This window comes from Nyctibius grandis, chromosome 5, assembly GCF_013368605.1.
Source record: "Nyctibius grandis isolate bNycGra1 chromosome 5, bNycGra1.pri, whole genome shotgun sequence".
Lineage (NCBI taxonomy): Eukaryota > Metazoa > Chordata > Aves > Nyctibiiformes > Nyctibiidae > Nyctibius > Nyctibius grandis.
This window is the reverse complement of record NC_090662.1, coordinates 71,607,699-71,634,835: the sequence shown is the minus strand read 5'-3', so window position 1 is coordinate 71,634,835 and position 27,137 is coordinate 71,607,699. Positions and strand designations below refer to the sequence as shown.

Genomic DNA, 27,137 nt, shown 5'->3' with positions numbered 1-27,137 from the left:
ATCGCTTGTTCCTCTCACCCCTACCTGGGCAGGCTCTTTACAGGCACGACTGTTCCTGCAGCCGGCAATAATGAGCAGCAAGCGGAGGCTGCCAATGCCGGAGACAGGCAGGAGAGCTGACGCATGAACACGTCACTGGGAGCCGACGCGGAGCAGAAAGGAAGGGTCACATGGCATCTGATTCGCAACCAGGTGGGCACCGTCTTGGCTCTGCCCCCAACGGAGGCACCTCCAGAGCTGAGCAGAGCAGGCTGCGGATGGGACTCTAATTTTAGCGTCCTGCATGTGTGCTGCTCAGCGCACGGCCGTGTGGGCTGCTTCCATTACGCACAGGCAAATTGAACTGAATGGAAATATTGTCGTCTCACTTACCGCTGTCACATTGTATCAGCTCACGGCTGATTTGCTCAGCATCGTAGTCGGGCACATCACATAATTAGGGGATATTCACCCAGGGTACAGCAGCCCGGTGCGAGGCCCATCGCTGCGGGGAGCAGGCTTTACCCAAAGTGATGCCTGGGCTCCCTGCTGGCTCTGCACGCAGCTGAATGTACCCAGCTATGACTAATGCTCCAGCATCTACACTGGTTTCTAACCTCATGCAGTCCTTCTGATGTCAACAGGATTTTACTGGACTCTAAACTGACTCTAAATGTGGCGCAGTAGCTGCTAAAAATTGTCTGTGAGATCCAGAGCTTGAATAACTTGAAAGAAGAACATGTCTTTAAATAGGCATCATGCATTTCTCATTTACACATTGAGACTCCAAGCAACGGCATATAACAGCTTGTAATGCTCAACTTTTGATTCGTGGGCAGTGTTTGCCATTTTAAGGATTAATTATTATTCCTTGCTGTACGGCATTAGGAGCTGGAGACTGCAGGCAGATCTGGGGCTGCACAGTGAGTGCCAGGCACTGTGTGATCCTCCTCTGCCTCCAAGGGCCAGTGCCCTGAGCAGTCAGGGCAGGACCAGCACTGTCACCCCTTTGACCCATGGACTTTGGAGACAGGTTTGGGCTCTCCCAAGGTCATGCACAATCATTTTTAGCAGGCCCAGGAACTGAACCAGACCTTTCAGCAGCCCAGACAGGGCTAGAGATTAAAGACTACCCCTTTCTCTCTGTGCCAAGGATTTAGGCACAGGCAGGCAAATTTTAGGTACCAATTTCCAAACTGATTTCACCTCTGTCTGTACAGCACCTGGGGGTGTTATCCGTGCCTGCTTAGGGACCTGACGCTCCGGAGTAGCAGTGTCATTGCCCACTGCCCTCACTTTAAGGTTGTGGTCTGGTTTGTAGCTTTTCCCCTATTCTAGACGATTTTTGTCAAGCCAGGATAAATGACCTGGGTCCAAATGTTTATCTGTTTTTTTTTCTCTATAGTCTAATAAAACCTTTCACCTACAAACCTTCCCGACCTGCTGTAGATGAAAAATGCAGGATCGTCAGGGCTGTGGCCAAATTTCATTAGGTGTTTGCACAGAAGCAAGCCAGGCACTGTGACTGCTGATAAGCTCAGTCTCCAAACTCTACAATGAGCTACAATGGTAGCGAGGCAGCATCCGTGTCCTCGAGCGGGCCCTGGCTTCCCGCAGGGCGCCTGGGGGTCTGGCCCTGTCCCAGCCCTGCAGGCTGCAGTGGCTAGTGAGAGTGTAGGGGAGGTAGCCGAGCGGGCAGCGCTCCTCCTGCAGCAATGCTCAAAGCTGTTTGCTCCTCCACGCCAGGCTGCTGGTGAAGCTGAGAGCCTGCGCTTCCATGCCAGCTTGCGATTTAGGCTCATGGTCATCGAGCTGCCTGCCTGGAGCATGTTTTCTCCCCACCACCCACTTCCAGCTCCTCTTGCACGCTACCTCCTGCAGACTCCCACGCCAGGTGCTGGTGCCTGCCTCTCCCAGCTGGGCTCAGCTCCCTGCTTGGCAGGCAGGCATCCCCAGCTGTGTCCCCCCTGAGCCAGCACCCCTGACTGTGCCTCGCTGCTTCCCTGCCCTAGGAGAGCAGCTGCTGGAGCCTGGCTCTGCTGGGTGCAAGCTGGGCTGCAGCTCTCCAGAGTGGCTTTGCTCGCTGGCTCTGTGTTTGCTTTCCCGCTAATATCTGGAGGAGACGACTCAGACTGATAGCTCAGCCCTCCAGCTAGTGCAGAAAGCAGTGCCATCCTGGACACGGCCAGCTGCTTCTGACCAAACTGAGTGTCCCCTTTCTCTCCCCGGCCATCATCTTCTGCAGGAGTTTGTCCTCCTCAGGGACGATGGCATACTACAGAACATGAATGAGGAAGCTGGAAAACGAGCTTTGTCCCAAGTCCTAGAAATCAGGATGACCTGAACGTGTACAGCCTTCAAATCATATGGCGAGGCTCTTCGATTGTATTTGCTCTTATAATGGGGGTGCAAGTAATATCTCTACTGAATGGCTGCACTACCTCATTTCTAGTGATGAGATATGATTTTCAGAGAGTCCATAGAGAGGAATAATGTTTTCACCAGGAATTTTAAGGGTAAATCCTAGAGTAAGGGTGGGGAGATGTATAGGGCTGTTACAAGAGCACATACGGTCTCAGCCACAGTTTCCTTAAAAGACTGAAATAGCTATAAACAAAGAAGTAGTGGCCAGTGTCAGAAATTCCTGTGCCCTTTTCCCTCAGGGTGAAGAATTGGGAGCTGCTGCCGGTAAGACAGGAAATATCAACAAGAACAAGTTACCGGTGTCAGAGTCCAGGCTTTTGGGTTCATCGCCAGGTTGGGCTTGACATTGCCTAAATATCTAGCAACTAAGTGAGACTGCCATTACATAGCTAGTGGAACCAGTATATACGTATGTATATATGATACTTATATGTTCATAGTGATAGGAACAGGTAAGGGGAAGGCAGTGGTGATCTCAATGGGAGACCTACTAAACACACCAATTCCAGTTGCAAACTGTTGCTTCCAAGCAAGTCTGCTCCTTATCATGTGGGTGCTGTGGAGCGAGAAACCGCAGCTGGCGGCATTTACTTCTCGGTAAAAGGGGGAACCGTCTGATAACATTGCTCCTTCTTTCAGGGGCCTTCCTTATCCCCTATTTCCTGACACTGGTGTTTGCTGGAATTCCTCTCTTCCTGCTGGAAACCGCCCTGGGCCAGTACACCTCGGTCGGTGGACTGGGAGTATGGAAATTAGCACCCATGTTTAAAGGTATTGTACTGTAAGTTTGTTAAGGCGATGGCACATAACTACAAACAAAAACCCTTTAATGGTTTGGGAAGCAAATCAGCAAATCCTTGGGGACTGGCATGGGGTGGCAGGTGAAGGGAGTTTTTTCCCCTCTGTCTTTATCAAGCTGTCCTTGACCCTGATGTCTGCAGTCACTAACATCACTGTACTCTGCTCAAGCATATCTTGTGTGGTGACAAGGCATTTCATGAACAGCAGGAACTGCAATGGAGGGGCTCTGGTTACAGAAGACCTGCCCCAAGCCTCCCCACATGGGCTCACTTTAATTGCACAGGAAAGCTGTAGGTAGGGGACGTGAACCTGTCACTGTGTCTGGAGCAGCAGCATTCTGGAAAACAGTGGTGATTCAGAAATGCCTTGGATGTGAGAAAGAGCGGTTCTGTTGGGGAAGTAACCATATCCTGTCTTCATGGAGCTCTGTCCCTGAAGTACCTGTAGCATACTGAAAGGTAGCGCTTCTCACCTAGTGGAAATGGGTGGGTGAGAGATGTGAGGGAATAAGCCTCCCTTGCTGACCAATTCAGTGTAGCTGTATCAGGTGCTGCGCTGATGAGCTGGTTCACTTTTTCTGGCTCTGCCACAAAACTTATTGTGGTGTCTGTGAGTGCAGTTGGGCAGCAGGCACCCAGATTGATGCTGCTCTCTGCCTTCGTTTGCAGGAGTGGGGCTGGCAGCTGTGGTTCTCTCCTTCTGGCTGAACATCTACTACATTGTCATCATCGCCTGGGCTCTCTACTATCTCTTCAACTCTTTCACTGCGGTGAGTCACAGACATGTCTACAGCATGGCATTGGCTGTGTTCTGGGTCCTTACTCCCTGCTTTATGAGGTGGAGTTGTTTATGCCACGAAACACATGCTAACTACTTGCAGCTTGTGCAAAGAGCCTTTGCCAGCACCCTGCCGGACCCTTCCCAAAGAGGTTCATCAGCCCTGAAGGCAGTCGTGTAGTGCTGATGGGTACTGGTGCTTGTCCTCTGGAGGGGCTGATCTCATCCCCTCTCTGGGAACTCTTCCCCACTCACATCAGTCTTTATAACCCACCCTGTGTCTCTGTAGTGTTTCTAGAGCTGTGTGAATCTAAGAGCTGCACATTTACACAACTGGTTTTGTCACAACATGTTCTTATTCACACATGACACAGTCCTGACCTTAATTCGTCCTCATTTATGCTTCTCTAGATAAATGAAATCCCGGGGATTTTTTTTTCTGCTGGGAAAGTCATTCAGAAAGCATTTAGACATCTACTTGTGGCTGTCCCTTAACACGTACTTTGGCGTTGTGGTTTATAGTGGGTTCCTCTCCCATAGCAGGGTCTTCTACCATACAAGGTTAGAATCACGTCCCATGTTAACTTCTTGGTAGCTGAATGATTTATTTCAGCCCAGCATCTGGGAAGAGCTCCCTTAACTTAACTATGAGCAACCTGCAGCCTTAAAGACATCAACTCTGGGGATCAAATGGGATCTTTTTTTCATTTAGGAATAACCCTGAAATGCTGTTATGAACGTTGTACATCCAATTTCACTTTTTGTTAGATCAAAGATTTCAAGTATCTATCAAGACTTTCGCTAAAATATTCTGTTTGGCATTCCCAGCTGTGCTTCTACTGCCAATACCCACTGTAGGCTCCTGGGTCCAGAACAAAATTGTCAGTCATGGATGATTAGGTGCACCCTCAGGGATTCCCAAATGAACAGAAGTCTATCCCAAAGGAACCCAACCCAGTTACACCCTGGGCAGGATGCATCTTAGGATGAGGCTTTGGTACATTCATGTCTCACAGTGACTGGTGACAGTGCTCGTGTCTACACAGGCAGCTCCAGGTGTTTGGCCCAAGGCCCTTTCTCTTACCAGAGATATTTCCAGATTCCCCAAAGGGGACAAGGTGCAAATCAAAAAGCTAGGCTGATGCCTGTCCCCTGTTCCTCCTGAATTTGACTAGGAGTATTTTGAACCTGAACAGGAAACCAGATTACTTTCTGCAGTTTCTGTCCTCTGAAATTCAGAGGAAGTGGAGCAGCAACAAACCGTTCCCCTGCCTGCCCCTCCTTATAAGAGTTGCGCAGCGTCTCTATGGGCAAACTGCTTGGCTGAAGGGCTCCTGTGCAGCATGGCTTGAGCCATTGCATTTGCTTCAATGCAATTAGCGAGTCCACAATGAAATCACTGTGTGGGTGAAACAGCTTGGGTGGCACCGAGGTGTCCCCGCCTACCCCTCCATAGCCCTGCTTCTGCCAAGCCAGTGTGCACGTTAGGAGGTATCAACTGCTGGAGTGAACTGATTTAGATGGGGGCTGAAAGCAGCACTTAAAGGCACTGATGCCACAAAGCACTTAAAACATCGATAATATTTCCAAAGGGGTCTGTGTTCGTGGATGAATAGGAATGGATACAAATATCTTCTTAAGGCTTTGTTGAGCTGGAGCCTGAGGTCTCATCTGCAGAGGGAAATCACCCAAAACAGTCGTTCTGAATTTATCTACATGCACTGTACTCGGGAAATGAGATTGCTGCACACGGAGACATATCTGAGCTGCTCTTGTTGGGCTGCCTTGGCTGTGGCACTACATGGCATGGGCGAGTTGCCCTGCGTGCTCGCACAGCCCCTGACGCTGCGGTTTCATCGCTTGCAGCACCAGAGCTGATTGTATCAGGTCTGTAGCAGTGTGCTGCCGTCACACTGATACCTAGGGTGTAAACATCTCCCAGGAATCCCTTTGTCCTGCTTATAATCAGGGCAGGGGACAGCATGAAATAGCTACTACGCTTTAAATTTACTCCTGGGCTTACGTTACAGTGGTTTATTCGTGTAGACAAACCGTCAGCCCTCATTCTCAATGCCACATTGCTTTTTAAGCATTGAAGCTTGGTATAAATGAGAGACGAAACACATCAGTGTTTATTCTTTGTGCAGTACATTCCAACCACTTGTTGAGAGAAGCTAGCCAAAAACTGTAATGATTATAAACACAATATCCCCTAGTAGCTATTTTAGTTAGTAGCTATTAATTAGCAACAGTTAATTGGAAATGGCTTTCTATCTGGGGAATTGCTAACATTTTATTAGAGCCACAGCATTGCCCTAATCACGTCGTGATATTGTTTCCTGGAAAATCCGTGTGCCAATTTATCATTAGTTTGGAAAATCATTTCATGCTTTTGGCTGCAAGGTTCCCGCCCATCCAGAGGAGCCACCCATCCTCTTTGCAAAAAAAAAAATGGGGTTTCAGTTTAAAAGATGAGAAATTTCGCTTCTCGCCCCTGCCCTTTGGAGAGTGTACGTTAATGATAACCCTGCTGTCCTTGTGACGGTGCAGGACCTGCCGTGGCAGAGCTGCGGGAACGCCTGGAACACCGACCGCTGCTTCTCCAACTACTCCCTGAGCAACACCACCAACCTCACCAGCGCCGTCACCGAGTTCTGGGAGTACGTCCACAGCCTGCCTACACCAGGTTTCTCCCCCTCGCTGAGGCCGTTGCACCTGCTCACCGGGGCTGTGGCCGTGCCTGCCGGCACCTTTCCTTGGACAGCCTTGGCAGGAGCAGGGTCAGAGCCAGCCATCGGTCTGGGTGGGCATGGGCGTGGGGTGCACTGTGGAGCTGCAGGTCAGATGGATAGGGGGAATAACAGCCTCTCTGCCTCTCTGCTCCTTACTTTATCCCATCACGATGAGCCTCAGGTCCCTTTAGGGTTTTGTGGGCTCTCATGCTTGTCTGCACCTGGCCCTTTGTCCTGCAGACACCTCCGGGATCTCTGGTCCCTCTGTCCCCAACGGTCAGATTTCCCCTTAACACCACCTCTCCCACCCCTAGGAGGAACATGCACCAGATGTCCGGGGGCCTGGGGGAGCCTGGCACCATCCGCTGGCCCCTGGCTGGCATGCTGGCCCTGGCCTGGCTGCTGGTCTACTTCTCCATCTGGAAGGGCGTGGAGTGGACAGGCAAGGTACGGTGCAAGGACCAGGTGTTTTGGTGCTGCCTCTCATTGCCACACTTGGGTATCAGCTGTTGAAATGTACTCCAGACTCAATTTTGTTTGAGTGCCTATAACTGAGGTTATGACGTTTCAAGGCAGAATCACAGTAGATGCTATTAAATTTCTGACATTTACCTTTCATGGCTGTAAAAATTGCTACTGTGTTTATGGTAATTTTCATTCTAAGCATAGAGAATAACTCTTTCCTGTAAAGTCATGGGTCTGAGCGCTCAGTCTCTCTGAAGGTCTTGGGAAGAGATTTTTGGAGATTACTTACATTTCCCACCTAAGGACAGACCTTTGAGAGAGTGAGGCCTCTTCTGGGCTCCCCCTTTGGAAAATCATAGTGTCTTAAAGTGCTGCTGGTGGAAAAAAAACCTCACCATCTCCTTTGAAAATTTTCTTGCTGCCCTTTAGGGATTGGTGGGAGACCTTCAGATCAGAAGCACATTGTTATTCACTGTGTAGCCTTTCAGGCTAGCACAGCGGAAAGGTAATTGCTTAGTTTAGTGAAACAGTGATGCTGAGATACTGAGATGTGTTATTTAGAGCACAGCATGGTGTAGCAGGACAATATTATGAAAGGAATAATCTAGAGGAGAGATCAGAAAGAAGCACTTCAGGCGTAGGTCACCTAAGCTGTTAACTTCCCCAGTGGCTCTCAAACAGGTTTTAGCTACGCAGCCCCAGCAGAGCCCTGGTGATTGCTGGTATGGGTCCCGTGATGAAGGATGGCATGTACCCGCCAGTCCCTGAAACAGTGCTGAAAAGCAAGCAGTGGAGTCAAGACGACTCACGTTGCTTGATGCATTGGACTAGAGAAACACCAGCTTTAGCTCTGCAAAACAAGGATGTGATGACTTAAAGGGATTACTTATGTGGACTAAATTTATCCCTGTGCAATTCCCTGGTCTTTGGGCAATTCATCCAGACTTTAGCATGCTACTTTTGTGATTAGTGTGTCCTTGCATGCCATTGGCAGAGAGAGACCTCAAACAGCCAGAAACATTACTAGCATGGAAACAGGAGACAGAAAATGCAAGGAAATGCTGCTGAAAGCAGCAGTGCATGGGGAGCCCCTTCCCCCCTCACAGGGACACACACTGGACCCAATGCCACCACGAGCAGGAAAGCTCCTGGGCACTGGTGGGCTGAGGGCTTCTCTCCCATGGTGTCTTTTGCAGGTGGTGTACTTCTCGGCCACCTACCCCTACTTCATGCTCTTCATCCTCTTCTTCCGGGGAGTCACGCTGCCAGGAGCCAAGGAAGGGATCCTCTTCTACCTCACGCCCGACTTCAGAAAGCTCTCCGACTCCGAGGTTCGTAGCCTAGTGAGGACAGCTCTTGCCTCCCGGTTGTCTCCACATTAGTCTTCCTCAGGCACTTCCCTTGAATATTTTAAGCATTAAAAATAAAATGGAGTAGTTCCCTGTTCAAGCAGTCACAACCCTCACAAGCTGAGACAAAGATGAAGGGCAGGCCCTTTGCAGGTGGAAATCCATGCAGCAGCTCTGCTGTACTCAAGCTGTGTTATCCATGGGGCAGGGGTTTGAGAGATTACCCTAACGAAGGAACCTCCCCTCCAGGCTGGGAATGGCCCATTTCACTATCTCAGGGCTGGCAATTTAGCCTTGACCTGATGGCCCCAGAAAAAGGAGGATGTGGTGGTGCTGGCATGGGGGCCTCAGAAGCGCAACAGTACACATGGCAGCAATTTTGGGAAGTGCTTAAATGATGACTGTTGGCCAGTAACGTTGCTTTGATCAGGGGAAGCACAGGGGGGACCCAGGAGAACCATGGAGGCTCACAAAGGCAAAGTTTTTTCAGGCCACACAGACTCTGCCTTTTGCAGCAGTGATGCTCCTATGGCTCCAGAGGTCACCAGTCATGTGTGAGTGGGGACAACTGGACACCCGTCATTTCCCGAGGGGTCCCAATGATCCCTGTCGCAGGAAACTCACTGTAACTGTACCATATTGCCAGCTGCATTGGCTCTAGTGCTGAAAACAGGGCTCTCAAGATCAGAAGAGGTGTTTAAATACTGTGCAACTAAGAAACGAATAGTCTGCCCCCTTTTCATGTGCCTTCTAGGGTTTAAACCCCTAAGACACCAGGACCAGCTTTGCAAGCTGTCCTCTGCAGTTGTTTGCACAAGAAACTCCATGTTGGAAAATCAAAGACATGCTAGTGGAAGAGGAATGGAGGGGGTGAGTGTGGGACGTGGGTCTCTGAGAGGAGCCTGACACTGCAAGGAGAGGCAAATGCCACATCCCCGACTCAGTGCCCTGTGCTAAAGTCCCCTGGCAACCCTGTTTCCATGGGTTGAGGTGCAGGGGCCCTGCTGACCCCCAGAGCTGTGAAACGCATGGTGGCTCCAAGAGGCAGCGTGCTCCGGCCATGTCTGTGTGACACAAACGCACAGCATCACCACCCTGCAGGTGAATTGGGGCCGCACAAGCTGTCTCCATTATTCTCTTCTCCACCTGCATCACCATCTCTGAGCTCTACCTTGCCCTGGAGATAAGTGTTCAGAAAGGCACGGAAAAGTCTTTTCTTCAGATGTGTTCAGCCTGGTTGGCAGTAACACAGCTACAGGTTTCAAGGTGGCTCCTGTGACATTTCCAGCTGCTGGCCCAAACATTTCCTTGGAACTTGGGTCAGCAGCCAGCATCGCAGGTACCCGTGGCCCTAGTGACAGGATGCCCACAGGTCCTGACCACCCCAGTGGGTTGGGTGGCCAAGCCCACAGCCCCATGGTGTGCATCCAGCCCCCTCGCTAGCCCTGCATTGAGCTGCTGCAGGAGATGCGCCTGCAGCATGGAGTCCTTCCTGCTGCAGACATGTCTCCTGCAGCAGCTAAGCACCATGGAGCCCCTCCTGCTGCAGACACATCTCCTGCAGCAGCTCAGCAGCATGGAGTCCCTCCTGCTGCACTCCTCTCCCAGCGCAACCCAGGCAGCAGGTTTGCAAAAGCTGGAGGGAGTGATGGGTGGCGTGGTCCAGAGGTTGGTGTTTGTCTCCAGGGTGCAACAGCCTTACCTGGCAAAGCAAAGACACCAAGCTATTGGCCCCAGCAGATCCCACACCCTCTCTGATAGACAGGATAAACACTGAAGTATCCAGGTGTCTCATCCATCCCCTCCGTGCTGAGCTATTGCTCAAAGGAGGGAGGGCAGCTGTGCTCAGAGGGCTGGACGCACCGACCTGGCAACACAGACGAAGGCAGACCCAAAACCGGCTTCTTCTCTGCAGGTCTGGATGGACGCAGCCACGCAGATCTTCTTCTCTTATGGCCTGGGGCTGGGGTCCCTCATTGCACTGGGGAGTTACAACACTTTCCACAACAATGTCTACAGGTCTGTTGGGATTTTTCCAGCCTCCTGTGTGGTGGGGATCGCTCGTGGGTGAGGGAGGGGGTCATGGTGAGTCTGAGGTGCCTGATCTCCAACGTCCCCTCGCTGGCAACGTGCAGCCTAGGGGCATGCTGCGATCATCATAGTGGGGTCCCCTGCCTGCAGCACACTTAACAAGTCCCCTGTGCTACCTCTCCAAGGCACAGGAACTGCTCTCAGCAGGGCTTGGGCTTTTGTTTATCCTACCCTTCGCTCCTGGCCTCTTGGTAGGGACCTGCAGGTGGTTTCTTTTCTTTCTTTCTCTCTTCCAGAGACTCCATTATTGTCTGCTGTATAAACTCCACCACAAGCTTATTTGCCGGATTTGTTATTTTCTCTATTGTTGGCTTCATGTCTCACATCACAAAGAAGTCAATCTCAGAGCTGGCCTCCTCAGGTAAGCAGAAACTCAGGTTCAAATGCAATAGCAACATTTTAGAGCAATTTGTCAGGGAGCATGGGATGCTCCCAGGCCTTTCCTGACTGGGCCCAAGTGTGCAAGCCTTTTTGCACGCCCTCCCACCAAGGTGGGTCTCAGGAACCTGTGGCTGATGTTCATCGCACTCTGGCTGCAAGGGGCATCTCTGCCTGCTTTTAATGTTCACCTTCTTTTAGTGCTGAAGTTTTACGTGCTTTTGCTGCAGTGAAATATTTAGGCCATTTGCTTTCTGAAACCTTCCTATGGAGAAAAGATACTGGTTATGTTTTCAGTAGGGGTGATCAAAATTTGGAGTCCTTTTTCCATGCCAAATTTTGAAACTGTAATCTCAGAATAATTTTTTAACCAAGATGAGACTGTGTCTTGTTGCACAAAGACATATTTTGAAATTGTTGTCTTCCCAGAGAAGGCTTTTATCTCAAGAAACAGCATTTTGTGATGGAAAAAAAAAGACATCAGGAAAGTTATAATCAGCTCTGAATATCAGTTTATTTTTCTAGCAAAGTGCTCCAGCTCCATTTGGTAGCAGTAATTTGATGACTTTCTTGCTTGCAGGAAAAGAAAAGGCAAAGCATTTCTCCAGTCATTCCTGCCTCCCCACCCTACCTCTGTGTACCCCACTGGTTGGTTTGCCGTGGGTGAAGGCTCAGGTGTTTCTAGCTCCTGTATTAAATACCTGCAATTCTTGACTGTAATCATTGTGCCTCTGTTGAACTGTGGCCCTTAGCTCAGACTTTCCATCAAATGCTTTGTAAACATGGGCTCTTCCCTCTTTCCATTACCACAGGCCCTGGACTGGCTTTCCTCGCCTACCCTCAGGTTGTCACACAGCTGCCCCTGTCCCCACTCTGGTCGATCCTCTTCTTCTCCATGCTGCTGATGTTGGGTCTGGATAGTCAGGTGAGACAACCCAGGGACAAGGTGAGGTAAGATATGAAGATATCTTCAGATACGATGGTAGTGTCCCCTTCTGAACCTTGGGACAGTGCTGAGCAGGGTCTTTTCTTACTCTTAATGGTGAGATGCAACTGCATGAATCAAAGTCCCCCATGTGGCCATTGCCTCTGCATTCTTCCCTAAGGTGGGCATCTACTGCAGCTGTGGTGGAATCTAACCACTACCCAATGCACCAGTCCTTGTCCTGCTGCCAGTTAAAAAGAAGAGTAATGACCAGCTTCCAGCAGCCCAGCAGAACCAGTCAGCCTTATAAGACAATCACCACTTCCCTGTAGGAGGAGAGGATCTTTGGAAAGCTTTTCTCCATTCAGATCTATTTTTGGCCCTGGTGGAATGCTGGTGCTGCTGCGGGGACACAGCATGTCCCTATCTTGCCGGGTGACCCTGGCAGATGAGCTCACAGGCTCTAAGTAAAGCTAGTGGGAAACTATCCCTGCCAAAATACTTTGGGGCAAGGGAAAAAGGAAAAATATTTCTTTCAAGTAATAACTGCTTTTTTCTTCTAAGATGTGATTTTTTTTTCCCTCAAAATAGGTATGTGAAATAAGTGAAATCAGTATTAACTGTTTAATTTCGTGTCTGCGTGATAATAGTTTTTGGTCATCACAGCTCCCTTGGTATTTTGTGAGAAGCTCAGTTTGGATGCTTTGGATTTCCTTACCGTGTCGTGAAGCACCTTGACCAAACTGCATTTACTGTGAGGCACTGTCAAGAAAATGTCATTACTTTGGCTTACATTCACAGGTTAGGGTAGAAAGTCTCCATCTTCTCTACTCCCAGGAGCTGGGAGGAGCACTCTGCACAAGGCACCAGTCTCCAGCCAGACCAGCTCTGACTCAGTATCAACACGTTGCACCGAGAAAGGCAGTGACACGGTGTTTGAACTAGGGCTCTGCGGTGGTGTGGGAATGGTGGTTTGATGCAGCATTTTGGCATTGTTGTTGATAACAAAAGTGGCCCTGAGCAGAGCAGAAGCACCCTGGCCTGGTTTGTAGGTGAGCAGGGAAAGATCCTGGCAAAAGGAAGGAGCCGTGCCTTGGGAAAGGCTGGTGCCTGGGTACCCTGAGTGTTTTGCCATTAGATAAGTCTTACAAGATATTTGAGTGGGAAGCAGCTGGATGTAGCAACAGGTCTCTCTACCCTACGCCCCTCAGAGCCCTCACAAAACAAAAAAAAAAAACATGGTCTCTGCATTTTTACAAGCAGTGATACTTTTTTCCCGATAATTCAGCATAAAAGTAGGTACCAGTGAAGCAGTCAGTTGCAGTGTGCCTCCCTTTTGAGTGCATCAAAAATCAAAGGCTCCTTCAAAAGCCTGTGCTTGGTCTGTCACATCCTCCCCTGTGCCCACATGCTCTTTCCTTGCAGTACAAACCACTGGTACAAAATGGATGCTCTCTTGGATTACATGCAGCATTCATAAACCCAAGTCTAGTTCATAAACAGATGCAGACCTATTCTTGAAATGTCACACCTAGTTTCCAGGAAAATCTAATCCACCAAATCTGGTTTTCAATTATGGCACTCTCCCATAAACACATCATAAAGCTCATGTCTGCATTACCACAGACATTATTTGGCAAATAATTTCAAATAATGACTAAATGTTCCAAAAGAACCTACATTTACAGAAAAAAAAATACTCTCCATGGATTATTCACTCAGCGCTTGTAAGTGGTTTGAGACATGACAATAAACCCTCTAAGCATTGTGTGGAATTTATTTGCTGCATTTGCTTCTGAAATACCACTTGAAATTCTCCAAGTTCCTTCTGACAGCTAGTCTTAGAAGGCAGGCAGTCTGGGGGGGGCTATCATTGCCTGGAGGAGGAGGAGGAAGGGATGGGGAGCAAAGCATCAGAAGGAAAACAAGCTTTTAAAAAAGCACAGATAAATACACGTGAAGAAGCTTTCTGTCTGCATGCTGGAGCTCTGATTCAATCAAACACACCATTAACAGCGTGGCAGCTTATGCATATAAAACAAGTAACACAGACTGCAACAATGGCTGCAATTGCACATGCGTTTTGAAGTGTCCAGTTAAAAAAAAAAAAAAAGAGATGGTTTTGCTATGTGCTGATTAAATATTGCTTGTGGTATTTGCAGACCGGGGGCAGCCATTTTTCGTTTGGGTCAGCAGCCCAGTCCCTGAGGCACGGCAGGGCCATAGGGTATTTCTTGCACCCTGCACCCCTGGGGCTGCTGGGCTGGGGCTGCCCCTTGTCACCAGCTGGGCACAGGGCTGTAGGCACAGCAGAGATGCTTGGAAGCCTGGCTAGAGAAGGAAGGTAGGGCTGAGATCTGTGTTTACAATGCAGCGACAAGCCCCAACCCCTTAACGATGGTGAGAGTAGGTCCACCCGTGTCCATTAGCTTCGATAGCCAGTCTTCTACAGCGGCAGCACAGCTACATCTGCCTCTTTCTGCCAGGGTGCTCATCTCATCTGCAGTTACTTGAATGGGATGAATGACCTATATTGACAGACACGTGCCTCCCTCCTGTGCCCCCACTTGCCGCTCATGTGCCTTAATGTTCACTCTGCCTCTGATCCATCCCAGCTTTAGCTCTCTTGTGCCTAGACCCTCTTGCATAATATGCTAATGCTTTCTTTTAACCTACCAGTTTCCAGGTCAGGCATTTTCTCCCCAAGGGAGCTAGCAAGCCTTGTGACTGCAAGCCTGTGTCTGTCACATGTGAGGCTGTCTCTCACAGGATATTAATGAGGAATTACAGCTGAGAGCAGTGAGACCCACTCTCCTGGCTCTCTGCTGCACATTTGGCAGGTGTGGTTGAACCCCCCGTGGGCCCATAGGTCCCAGTCAGGGTGCTCTGTGTGGTCAAGGAGGGGATAGCAAGCCCCTGACACTGGGAGAGAATGGAAGACAGACTTTCATTCAGACCAAGACGCCACCTATATCGCCCACATTGTCAGATCCAGCAGCTTGTGTAATGATTAAGCCCCTGAAGGGGAAAAAGAGCAAAAGAGAAAAGTGAATGGAAATATAATCTTTAGGAGATAAACAATATCACAGGGCGAGGCATGAAGAAGACCAGAATATGTGTTAAAAATTATGGCTGGAGACAGTTGGTGGGAAAAATGAAACTTTTTGGAAAGCAGACTGAAGTCTGCATGCAGGGGGAGTGTGGGGGAGTGTGTGTGTCGGGGGGGGTGTGTGTGTGTGTGTGTACACACATGTGTCCACCCGCACACACAGGACATGCATGAGACCAGGAGGCATGACAGTGACCAGATCCGCATCACTCCTGAAAGCAGCATGCTTTCACTCAGGTGCCTACTTATCTCGTGCAAGCATCTAAGGTTGGGTATGCAGCTGGGAAATGCGGACCCCAGGCCAGCCAGGCAGTCACAGTCCCCAGGGCTGGAAAGGTGATCCTCCTCCAAGCTGCATCACCTCTGAGGCCCGAGGCTGGCATGAGGCAATTTTCAGTAAAAGGTATGAAGGCCATTGCCTTTTTAAGGCTAAAAAAAAGCAGCGTACCACCGTTTGGTTCCCCACCTCATCCATTACACACCAGCTTAATTTTGATAGGAGGCAAAAGAGATTTCAAACTCACTTTGTAGCCCTGTTCCCCATCACCCGTCTCCCCGTCTTTTCCTCTGTGCTTTCCCTGACTTTGATCCCTCTTCCTGCACCAAAGGGCTGTCGATTTTACACCCTCCCATTATCTGAGGCATCTTTTCCTTCACTTCTTCTCCACTGGACATCCCTCACATCCACCCTCTGCCCCCAACCACCCTCCGAACCCTTTTCCCTCTCTGCCTTGCCTGGTGCCAGACCACCTGGCCTTGCCCACGGCTCCAGCAGTGCCTGGCCATGCATCCACGTGGAAGGAATAGCTTTCGACAGTGTTTTTTTTGTCACGCTGGCTCTTCACACTGTGGTGCCAGCTCAGTCCTGACTCTTACAGACAACAAGCCAGGTGGGATGGTGTGAAGAGGTCACTGTCAATGAGTATAAAGGCAGCTTAACCCATGCCCAAATGGCAAAAGATGCTTTAATAGCACCTGTGTCCCACATAAAAGGCTTAGCTCATTAAAAATTCGAGTTGAAGTAGTTGAGCTTTGGTGCTCTGGGAATACCGGCTTTCCACACTGCACCGTGCGCATATGAAACCCTGGGAAGAGACATGGCTCTCTGCCTCGCTCTGTGCCCAGGTGGAAGCCAGCCCCAGCAGCCAGAGATGTGCCAGATCTTCTGCCACCTCTGCTCAGCTATAGGCACAGCTCAGACTCCCTGCTTTTCTTCCATAGATCTTTTCAGCCCTCTGCTGCTCTTTATAGTCTATGTACCTCTGCCTCTACCTCCACTCTAGGTTTTTTTTCTTCTTGTCTCCCTATTCAAAGCTGAATCTAAAAGCCAGCACTTTCTAGAGCGCTCACCCAGGGACAAGGAGGTCCCTGACATCCAAGAGCAATGAAACCTTTTTCATTTTCATTGCACTGGCTTGTACGTTTACTGAGGGTGACCAGGGAAACCAGGCGCTTGCCGCCCTCATAAACTTCCCAGTATTTTTGCTAGAGGCATGATGTGCTCTCTGAGAGCTCTATGTTACCAGTGGCTTCCATGAGTGAGATGTAAAAGTGAATCTCACAATTTAACAAGAAATAGAAAGGAAGGATGCACTTCACAGTCCAGCTGTCCTCATGCCATAGGGCACAGCTAGTAGGCAAACTGATTTGAAGGTAACACTCATGGGGACTTCTTTATGTGTTATGGTGCAGACAGCATTAATACACTGTGCCTGGTATAGCACTGCACAAGCCAGCCAGGTGTTTTCAGCTTTAGAAAAACCATGTGCTGTGAGGATGGGCTTTTAACGTACTGCATGCACTTAATGCAGTGCGCTCGAAAAAGTGAAATAAAGTGAAGGACTGGGTAGTGAGAGACGTTGTTGTTATGCACACGGATGTGAGACTGGGCAGTGGCTAATGTAGCTCCTTAATGAGTGTTTTAGACCATTGAACGGCACAAGCGCTGTTGCAATAGGCTGAGAAGAGCACACATGGGAAAGGAAGAGCAAGCAAGGTCCTGCACGTGCCCCAGCAGCAGACAGACACATTGCTGTGACAGAGAGACTGGCAGCATGGGGGAGCGAGGAGGCCCTCAAGAGTTCGGGGGAAGAAAGAGGAGGCAGAAGGCGGAGATTTATCTCGGCTAATTTTAGGTATTTAACTCTGGTACTTTTAGCTCCCTCTATAGTCAGTGGAGAGAGAGAGGCATTTTCAGAAGATGGTTTGGACCAACTTTGTGCAGAGGTGCCCCCTTCTTTTCTAGTGTCTGCAGAGAGCACTTAAAGCAATGAGGATCCCAACATTGGAGTTAAATGTTGGAGGTGATGATGTCAGGCTAAGATACTTATATATATGTCTTTGGTGTATACTTTTCCTATAGTTCTGCACTGTGGAAGGGTTCATTACAGCCCTGATAGATGAGTATCCTCACGTCCTGAGAGCCAGGAAGAAGGTCTTCATCGCAGTAGTCTGTTTCGTCTCTTATCTCATTGGATTCTCCAACATCACTCAGGTACAGATAGCCATGCTTGTACCTCCAATCACAACACCTTTCCAGTCTCTCTGGCATAGCACAGCAACACGAAAAGCTTTGGGAGAAGCAACAGCATCCCTAGGAGCCATCATAACCACTGGATAAATGGGCTTGCTCATCACTGCCACATCTCAAGTGACTTAGGATGCCTTCATAATTTTTACCACCAACCTGTTGTCAGTCTGGCTTGTTCTTTTGCTATTTGCAGTAAGGGCTAAAGCCAACAGAGCCCAAGCTAAGGAAATGCTTAGTGCAAGGGGTTAAGATAACTAAAAGAAGACCAGTCTGTTGGGGCCCTGAACCTCTGGGGCTGAAGCCAAGTTTCACATGTGGAGGTCAGGGCTGAATGGTCTGGAGACCATTTGTGGAGCACCACAGGTTCAGGAGGAGGCAAGGCAGCAAAACTCCTGGGAGGAGCAGAGCAGACTAAATTATGTGACTCCATCTAAAACAGAGAAAAGTAACAAATCCTAGTGAATCCCTGCTTTTCTCCTCACCTTTGGCCATGCCTGAACAGGCTGGCTAATTGTCTGTAAGAGCACATTGGTTTTGCTGCTGGGAACCAGGCTGCAGTGGAAACATCGCAACACTGGCTCTACTGTCCAAGGAAATTAACATTAAAGCCAGCAGATGCAGATAGTAGCAATCCAAGCAGCCAGCTGTTATTGTTGACCGTAATCTATAACTAAACTCCTTGACCCTGGTTTTGTCTTCTCAGGGTGGTATTTATGTCTTCAAGCTGTTTGATTACTACTCAGCCAGTGGCATGTGTCTTCTCTTTCTTGTCTTCTTTGAGACCATCTCAATTTCTTGGTGTTACGGTAAGCACAAAAGACCTTGTTCCTTTGTTTTCTCCATGGGCATGGTGAGTTATTTCAGAAACCAGTGAAAACTTTGCAGCTGAAAATGACTTAGGCTGATAACTCCAGAAAATCAGGAGCAAGAGGCTGTCTCCTCACTTCTCCAGGCCACCACAAAGACCTCTGCACAAGCTGGCAGATGCCTAGGGTCCTGCCTTCTGGTCCTTCAAGATAACACCAGGAACATGGAAGATGCCAGCACAAATCTGCTTTTGTGTCCCTGAACCCTGTACCCTCCAGATAATGATTCTCATGCCACAGCATCATCACCCTCTTGCTGTAGCTGGCCTGTGCTCTGTAATGAGAAGAGGTGATGACATGGCATGTTTTCTTCAGTGCTCATTTCTTCTTGTAGGTGTGAACAGATTTTACAGTAACATTGAAGAAATGATTGGCTACAAACCTTGCATTTGGTGGAAGATCTGCTGGGCCTTCTTCACTCCTCTTGTCTGCCTGGTAAGAAGGGAGGCATCTTATCTACGGGAGTGGATCCAGAAGGACCTCTTAGTTTGGATTGGCTGTAGGGTAAACACGATGTTCTCAACCCAGTATAGGTCTGGTACAAGGTGGTTCTAGGCAGACCTGAGATGGGTAAAGTAATATAGGAGACTCTTTCACTCTGTCTGCTGGAAATCACCTGTAAGAGAAGTTCTAGATGATTGTTTTAATCTAAATGATGCCATCAGTTCTTCATTCTTCTTTCTGAGATGCCAAAAGATAAGCAAATAATTTACTGTTTTAAAAAGCTATTATCGGTTCTGGTGAAGACTCTTAGCTACTCCAGCTCTAGCCTCAGACCCTGATAGGCTTTGTCAGAGCAAAAAACATCAGCAAACGTAGTATAGCTGACCACAGAGCAATTTAGCCTTTGCTGGTTCCTGCACTTCCAGCAGACGTACAGGGAATGGCGTGAGAAGACCAATGATAGGAAGATGAAGACTCCTGAGGCCAGCTGCGAGGATGCTGTTAACTTGCTTAGGAGCCGGTGTGGGGGCACTGCTTGTCTGAGTAGTCTGGTGAAGAAGGAAATTAGGCGTATTCCAGTTCCAGCTTTTTACATAGAATAATCAGGGGAGAAATGATTTAAAGTTACCAGTTGGTGGGCTGAGAGCATCTAGACTAGTTTAAGGAGCTGTTAGATTGCTGTAAGACTCTTGGGAGCTAAGAGGATAGGGAAAGAATGGATGGGTGGACCCTGATTTTGCACGCCTTCACCTAAAATGGCTGGTGCTCTTTTCCCAGGGCGTGTTCTCCTTCAGCGTGGTGGAAATGACCCCTCTGACACTGGGAAAATACATCTATCCTGTGTGGGGACAAGGCATTGGTTGGCTTATGGCTCTGTCCTCCATGGTGCTGATTCCAGGATACATGCTGTACTGTTTCTTCACCTCAACAGGAACTTTCCAGCAGGTATGAATGCCTTCACCACTCCTCTTCTGCTCTCTGCTTAGAGTAAACCCCCCCACTGAACTAAATCTAGGGAGAACCAAGCATATTCTGCTCTAACAAAGTTGTCAGAGTACTTCAGGTCAGTGTTGCAGGAGCTCTGCACACCCTCTTGTTCAGGAGGGCTCAAATCAGCGCCAGCACACAGAACAGCCTCTGGTGACACGGGCTTGCTTGAGAGGAGTTACTAGCACAAGTGAGCACTAACATGTCTACATGTCTGGGAGCACTGCTGGGCAGCATGCGGCTGGCTGCATCTGGCCAAGTGGGTAGACCTTCAGGTAGTCTTTCCTTAGATCAGTCCATTGTGCCTCATTGAGCTTTGTGATGTCACCATCACAGAAAGGGAGCCCTCTTCCCCAAGATATCTCTCTGGTGCAGGGGACTTGAGCCCTGGTAGAGACTGGGAAGAAACCCTTGAGGTTTCTTAACCCAGAGAAATACCAGTTCCCGGCAGTCGCTGGCTATGAGTGTGGCTACCTGGCAGAAAGATTGACTTTGTCCAAGCAGGAAGCTTGAAATATCTCAGGGCTAGGACCTGCTAGTGACAGACATGCATAGTGGTAGCTTGTTATGTGCTTTGCAAAGGGCATCCAGTGAATGAGGGGTTAAGAAGGAAGGCAGACTTTTATGCAGGACCCACAATACCCACAACTCTGATTTTGTTTAAAACATTTTCTTTTTAGTTTGAGCAGGGGTTTATGTAGCAGTGAATCATAAGTCTCTGTATGTCATACCTCGTAATACCTGTTAAGATTTTATTTACAGTGTTGATTCAGTCTTGAGAGCACTGTGTGCAAAGTCCCTGGCTCCATGCTGTCTGCTGCAAGCTACAGGTGTAAGAAGTCACCACAGGGGTGCTGATTTATGGCTTTCCCAGTCCAGCTGCAACAGCCACGAGATGCCTTCTAAATTCCATTCGTTTACCTCATGGATGCTGTATTTTGAATAATGTTTAATTATGAAATGTTTTGGCTGGAATTGCTGGGCTGAGGTCAGCTTCAGACCTTCTGCCTCTGAGGTCAAGCTGCAGGTGAATTTGACTTTCCTTCCTCCCAGCTCTCCATTTGGATGGGCTCTGATGTGGGAACTGGGTGGGTCTGGTGTCTTAGATCTGCTTTCAGTTTCTGGTCTCTCATCTAAGGTCGAGTTTAGGTTCTTGCCATTGGTGTTGAGATTCGCATCGAGGTTCCTGCAGGACGCAAGCCAGGGTGTTATGTCAAGACGCTTTGGTGATTTTGTGTTGAAGGCCAGAGGCAATTCCAATAGTAGGTCCTTTTTCAGATATTCAGGCTCCTTATCCCCTCGTAATACGAGCTACAAAAAACCCTTCACTTAGTCTCAATCCTGTTTCCACTAGGGATGGTGAAAGCACGCCCTGGCATCTGAGGGCAGCTCATGAGCATGTTTCCACCCATCCCCTCAGCATCTCGTGCAAACCAGCAGTGCCAGTCAGCAGCATGAGTGGCTGGTGTGCACCCTCCTCATCCCGCTCTCCCTCTAACAGCATCTACACACCTCAGGAGACCCAGACCTCCTCCCCACTGTTCATAGACCCAGGAGCAAGCAGCAGATGGCAGCAGGAAGAATGCTGGCTTCTGTGCGTGCGTGTGTTGGTTCCAGAGAGACAGAGAGAATTTTTGGCCTCTTATATGCACAGATCCTGGATTAGTTTGTAACAGAGCTGGAGCTGGAGGGAAATTAGATGCCAATGCTGAATAAAGTGGTTTTGACAGACATGAAAGATTACAAGTCATTTTGATCCTACTGAGCATGAATGTGAGGGGGGGGGGAAAAAAAAAGACCATGCATGGCAGAAGCAGCTCGGTGAACATTTCAGGGACTTCACCCAGCAACAGCCACTTCAGTGGTATTGCAGAGTAGGAGCTTTTTTCCCTTTGCTGGAAAGAGCTTCTTCCTGACTTAGTGATGTCTATTCAGGTCAGGCTCAATCCTGCTCTGCCTTCTCTTTTGCAACTCACAGCACCAGTCCCTCCCTGACAGGCAAAAGTGATTCATTCTTCTTCATCACTCCTGATGCTCAGTCCACACACCTCCAGTAATGACTTGCCCCTCCATATTTTCCTGGGTTCTTGCTTCACTTTGCTTGGCTCTGCACTTTTCATTTGATCAGCTCAGGGTGAGAGGAATTGCTGCTAGTGCAAAGGTTGATGCAGGTGGACTGGTCTGATCTGCATCAGCAGCACAGGCCTTAACCTTGTCAGCATGCTGTACCTAGTTAGTAACGCTTTATAATAAAGCCTAGTTGAAAAATCACAGAAGCTGGGAAAATGGGTCTACTGTGACATTGCAGCTCTCATTCCTACTTGCAGCTGGTACCTCCTGTAACAGTTTGCCCATGTTATAAGGGTGATCCCTGTATTTCAGATAAAAGGAGGAGCCACTGTGCTGTGCACAGCACCAAAGCAAAGGTGACTTGCAGAGGCTTGCAGCGGATTGCTGAACAGTGCTGGAGGAGTAACTCCTGCTGCACGCATCGTCCCCTCGCCCTGTAACTAGGGCCACCTCTGAGGCTTGGGGCAAGGGGTCCCAACCCTCAGCCGCTGCCATGCCCTGGCTGCCCCACCGCTGTTGCCCCCGGTTCCCTAGCTGACACACTCTCTCCCTTTGTTCCCGGGCAGCGTTTGCAGCAGATGACACAGCCCAAGCCAGAGACGCATGCTCAGAACAACGGCCTCCAGATGAAGATGTCCTTGAACGGGAGGGTTTCAGATGCCGCTGTCTAGGAGGAGAACCCAGACCTCCTCGCCCTGCCCCATAGCTGCTTGCACCACATCCTGTTCCTCAAGCTCCTCCAGCACAGCTCACTGTCCCCGGCTCTGTAGTTGCTTTTGCTTGTGGAGGAGAGGACCTGGTGGAGGAACCCTCTCACATCTCTTCTTTCCAGCCCGGCTTACTGAGGCTCTGCCTGAGCTGCCACGAGGGTGTTGTGCAGTGACCGTCTTCATCATGTAACATCCTGGTTCAGGCTCTCAGAGAAGAGCAGACGGTGCCCAGGTCTTCCTCCTCCTGACAAGAGGTGGTGTTTCTAGAGAGCTTAGACTGATTGCTGACCACTTCTCTCTTCTTCTTCTTCTTGCCTTTCCACATGAACTTTCACAGAGCATCCTGTAGCACACAGCCGTGCTGTCACCCCAGAGAGACAGCTGCCACCAGGTTCGAATCCCAGATGGCTGTCGATCGATCTAGCATAAACCAACACTAGCAAATGCATAACTGGAGGGGATGTGGCAGAACAAGGGATTCAAGTGAGGAGTCCAGCATGCTGGTAGCTGTAAGACATCGCCCTGGAACTGGAGAAGGGCATCAGGACAGTGTGCGCTGCTCACAGGTGCCGTGTTTCAGCCCTGTGCAGTCTCCAGCTATTTTCATGGCATCCATCGGGGCTGGCACTGTGAGCCAGAGCCTAGCAGAGCAGGCAGCCTTTTTCTTCTGGAGCATCCTGCCCTATGCAGATGTGTGCAGTAGCCACTCCCTGACCCTAAAATGCAGTTAGAAGAGTAAGTGGAGGGCTCTTTGCTAGAGGCTGTCCCAGTCTCCTACACTGACCATGCTCTGCTGCAATCAGCTTTGTGTGGAGACAAGAGGTCTGCTGTGCGATGGGGAGACTTTTCAGCACAGTGCAAATCTACCCCCGAGCTGGAACAGGGCAGTTCCTGCCAAATACCCACCCTGGCTGCATCCCCAGGTGGAGAGCAGTAAGATGCAGCATGGTGTCCACAGGTGGTTTAGCTTATACCATTTTTGGGAAGTGGCAACACCTAAATCCCAGCCAGTGGAAGGCAGGAGCTCCTGAGGGAGCTGGTAGGACATAGCCACCATGTTCAAACCCACCCCTGTGAATGAGTGCTGCCTTCCCTTGGGAAGTGTCTGTGCAGCCAGCTGCTGGTCCTGGCACATCCCACCTCCCAGCACACACAGCACGGGGGGCTGTGAGCTGTTGTAGATGATGCTGGAGGAGTGTACAACACCTCAGAGAAGTGTTTCAGAGCAGTCCTAAAGCAGCAGTATATTTCTGGTTTATAAAGCCTTGAGAAAGGAGGTGGCTCATCATAGCACCATGTCCAGGTGTGACAGTGATGCTCCCATTTGTGACAGCCTCCCAATGACCCCACACAGAGATACCCGTGTACTCAGAGCATTTGATGAGCACCCATCGCAAGTGTGAACACACGGCATGGCTCAGTGCAAGTTAGTCTCTCCCTTCCCTTGGCACCCTGACAGCATCGCCAGGTCTGCTGGCCTGCCTTCCCGCCAGCTCGCACTCCCCGGCTTGGCTTAGGGTCAATGAATACATAAATGAGTATCCGAGGAAAGGTACGTCCCACTCATGCTGTGGAGCTGTGACATGGTGCACATTGGCCCTGTGCTGCCCAACGCTGGGACTACCCAGTGCACAAGGCCAACCCTGTCTTCTGCTGGTCTCCCAGCCTGAGGATCGGTAGCGTAAAGAGGAAAGAAGTCGTCTGGCGATGAAAGCTGAAGTTGGTCACCTTTGGGGTTGGGTCCCCTGCCAGCTCGCCAATGCGCCTCAATTAATGTTGCTATAGATGTATAACCAGTTTGTGTTTGTACACGTGGTACGTGCTGTGCCCTGGCTCTTAGTGGTCATGGCTGCCAGGCCTTGAGTGCATGTTTTGCGGTCTCCCACACCACGAGCTGAGTTCACACCCTGTCCCACATCTAATCATCAGGGTGTTTACGGTAAAAAAATTTCAGCTGTTAAATAGACATGAGGAAATGCCGAATTTACAGGCTTGATCTTGTAAAGCTGAAAGCCAAACACTGAGCACTGCAATCACAGTTCATCACAATTAATCTCAGCCAGTCACAGAAGTGTCATTGTTCTTTGTCCTGTAATTGCAAGTGCTAGTATAGCTGAAATTTTCTATTCCACTTTCACCTATTTTTATAAACTGGAGGATAAAGGAAACCACTCCTTCTATACATGTATGTCCTTTGAGAGGGACATCTGTGTTGAAAACAGATGTTAACCTCTGATCTTCGCAGTAATAAACTTTACTAGAAACCTGCTTTTGCCTGTGTGTCCAGGTCATGTAACCCTCCCCTTAAATGTGGACTGAGAGTTGCAGAGGCGGGTGATGGGCAAAGGAGTCAATTCTTGAGCGAAGTCTTAAAACCATGGTAGACTCCGATTTTTCTCAACTTCATTGGGGCAGCTCAGGTCTGAGCTAGAACAAATCAGTGCCAGTGGTCATTTTTGAAACTCTTGGCCAAAGAGCTCGGTTGCTGGGAGAGCTGTTCAGAGTTGTACCATCCAGGTTGTTCCTCCAGGGGCACGGAGAAGGAACAGTCCAGAAAACAAAGTCCCTTCCTTGATGTCTGAGGAAATCCCTAAATCTCCAGTTCCTTTGTGCTGGGATTTTAGTCCCAGTATCTCTCTGACTTGTGGCCTTGCATGTGGCACGTGCAGAACATCACTCCAGCTGTAGCAGCAGGGGCCACACTGCACATGGGCTGCTCATAATAGTATTTGATGAGATTTAACCTTTTGCTCAGTTTTCTGTCTGTGACCTTCTCCTTTGCTTTCCCTCCTGCCCTGCTTCTTTTCGTTCATTTAACTCACTGCTTCCCCACTATCATCCGTCCAGTGGAAATTACCTACCTCAGCTTGCTTCTTCCTGCTTTTTTGCTTCCACTGCTGTAAAATTACAGCTCGCCCTCCCTTCTCCTTCTCTTCTCTTCTCTTCTCTTCTCTTCTCTTCTCTTCTCTTCTCTTCTCTTCTCTTCTCTTCTCATCTCTTCTCTTCTCTTCTCTTCTCTTCTCTTCTCTTCTCTTCTCACCTTACCCTTTCTGTTCTTTCCTCATTTCTATCTCTCTGCATTATTACCAGCCTCACTTCCCTGCTTCTCTCATGTGCTCTCCTTCCAGCCTTATTACTTACTCCTGCATGCCTGTGGCTCTGCTCCTCGCTGTACGCACTCTCAACCCTTCTGCCTGCTGAAAGCTGGAGCTCAGGACTGCATGAAGGAGCTCAGCTTTTTGCAGGATCCGGTCCCTAAGAACCAACTTCCATCCCAATATCAAGATTATAATGTTCCATCTGTCTTCTCTTCCTCTTTGCACAAGAAAGCGCTGTGCCAAGTAATGCTACTTCTTGGTGTTACTAGAAGAGGCATTTCAACCCATATTCCACCAGTCTCTGCAGAGCTGTGCCTCTTCTGACAGATTTTATGGTCTTTCCTGGTTTTGCACTATTTTATTTCCACCATGAATGTTTGGATTTGCAAAGACTGGCATTTGTAGCCTTGCAGGAAGAAATTTGTCCTTAGTCAAGCTCTGTCTGATTGACTGATCCCCTTCTCCAGCATTTCAAATTCATCCCATCCTTAGTGCTAGAAGAGCCTTCCCACCTCCATTGCACGCAGATTTCCTGTCTAGTGAGAAGGCAGGGATGGGGATGGCCCCTGGGGCTCATCCCACACCTCAGAAATGCCACTATGGGCAGGTTCAGCCCATATCTGCATGTTGACTTCACGCTTTGGGTACCAGCTGACAGGCACATGCCGTGCTCGGTGCCAGTGACTCCTTTGCAAGAGCCGCTTCCGTTCCCGTGGTGCGTCACTTCTGGTGACCATCCCTTCGCTCCCCACTCCTTTTGGCTCACCTAGCAGACAATACGTGCATGACCAGGGAGTGGGATGCTCCCCTGTCCCCCATGCTGTTGTTCAGAAGGGGATCCCACTCCCCATGCTCACCTACAGCACTCCTGCCTTTTCTCTGCCCCCTCGCCTCCCCAGCACCCACTGGCCCCTCCCTCCCGCCATGGGCAGCCGCTTGAAATAATCCCTGTGAAACCTCTTAATTCTAAGGAGCTATTTAGGGAGTTGTGCTCAAGTCCTTCTGAAATCCTCTTTTTCCTGACAGCTGCAAAAAATAAAATAAATGCCATTGCCTCCACCCTCTGCTGCAGCAGCAGGGGCTGAGGGGGGCAATGGGAAAGGCAAGACTGTTTCATTGCTGCTCAAGTGCTGCTCGCCCTGGAGATGTGGGTACGATCCTCTCCCCCAGGAGAGAGGAGTTCTTCCTGCTGCCATGCTCCCAGATGTTCTCCAACAGCTGGCAGCTGGTCATAAAACACGTGCAACGTCCACAACATGATACTGATGCCGTGTGGCACTGTAAGGCTTCAGCTAGCCGACCGCCGCGTAGCTTGTAGTCTGTCCGCAACGCTATTAAACGATGTGTTGGGTGCAGTTGTACTGTGCGTTGGTGGGGTGCACTTAAAGCCAGCGTCATTCTG

The 27,137-nt window shown here is 49.4% G+C and overlaps 1 protein-coding gene across 1 annotated transcript; it reads left to right on the top strand.

Annotated features, from left to right (window-relative positions):
- LOC137663534 (sodium- and chloride-dependent GABA transporter 1-like) lies at positions 1 to 26,997 on the top strand. The gene is made up of 14 exons (XM_068400875.1): positions 1 to 192; positions 3,043 to 3,174; positions 3,873 to 3,973; positions 6,532 to 6,641; positions 7,028 to 7,160; positions 8,375 to 8,509; positions 10,443 to 10,546; positions 10,855 to 10,979; positions 11,809 to 11,921; positions 17,393 to 17,524; positions 18,264 to 18,366; positions 18,761 to 18,861; positions 19,648 to 19,815; positions 22,494 to 26,997. The coding sequence occupies exons 1-14, from the start codon at positions 171 to 173 to the stop codon at positions 22,596 to 22,598; spliced, it is 1,584 nt and encodes a 527-aa protein (XP_068256976.1). The 5' UTR covers positions 1 to 170; the 3' UTR covers positions 22,599 to 26,997.
- Positions 26,998 to 27,137: the final 140 nt, after the last annotated feature.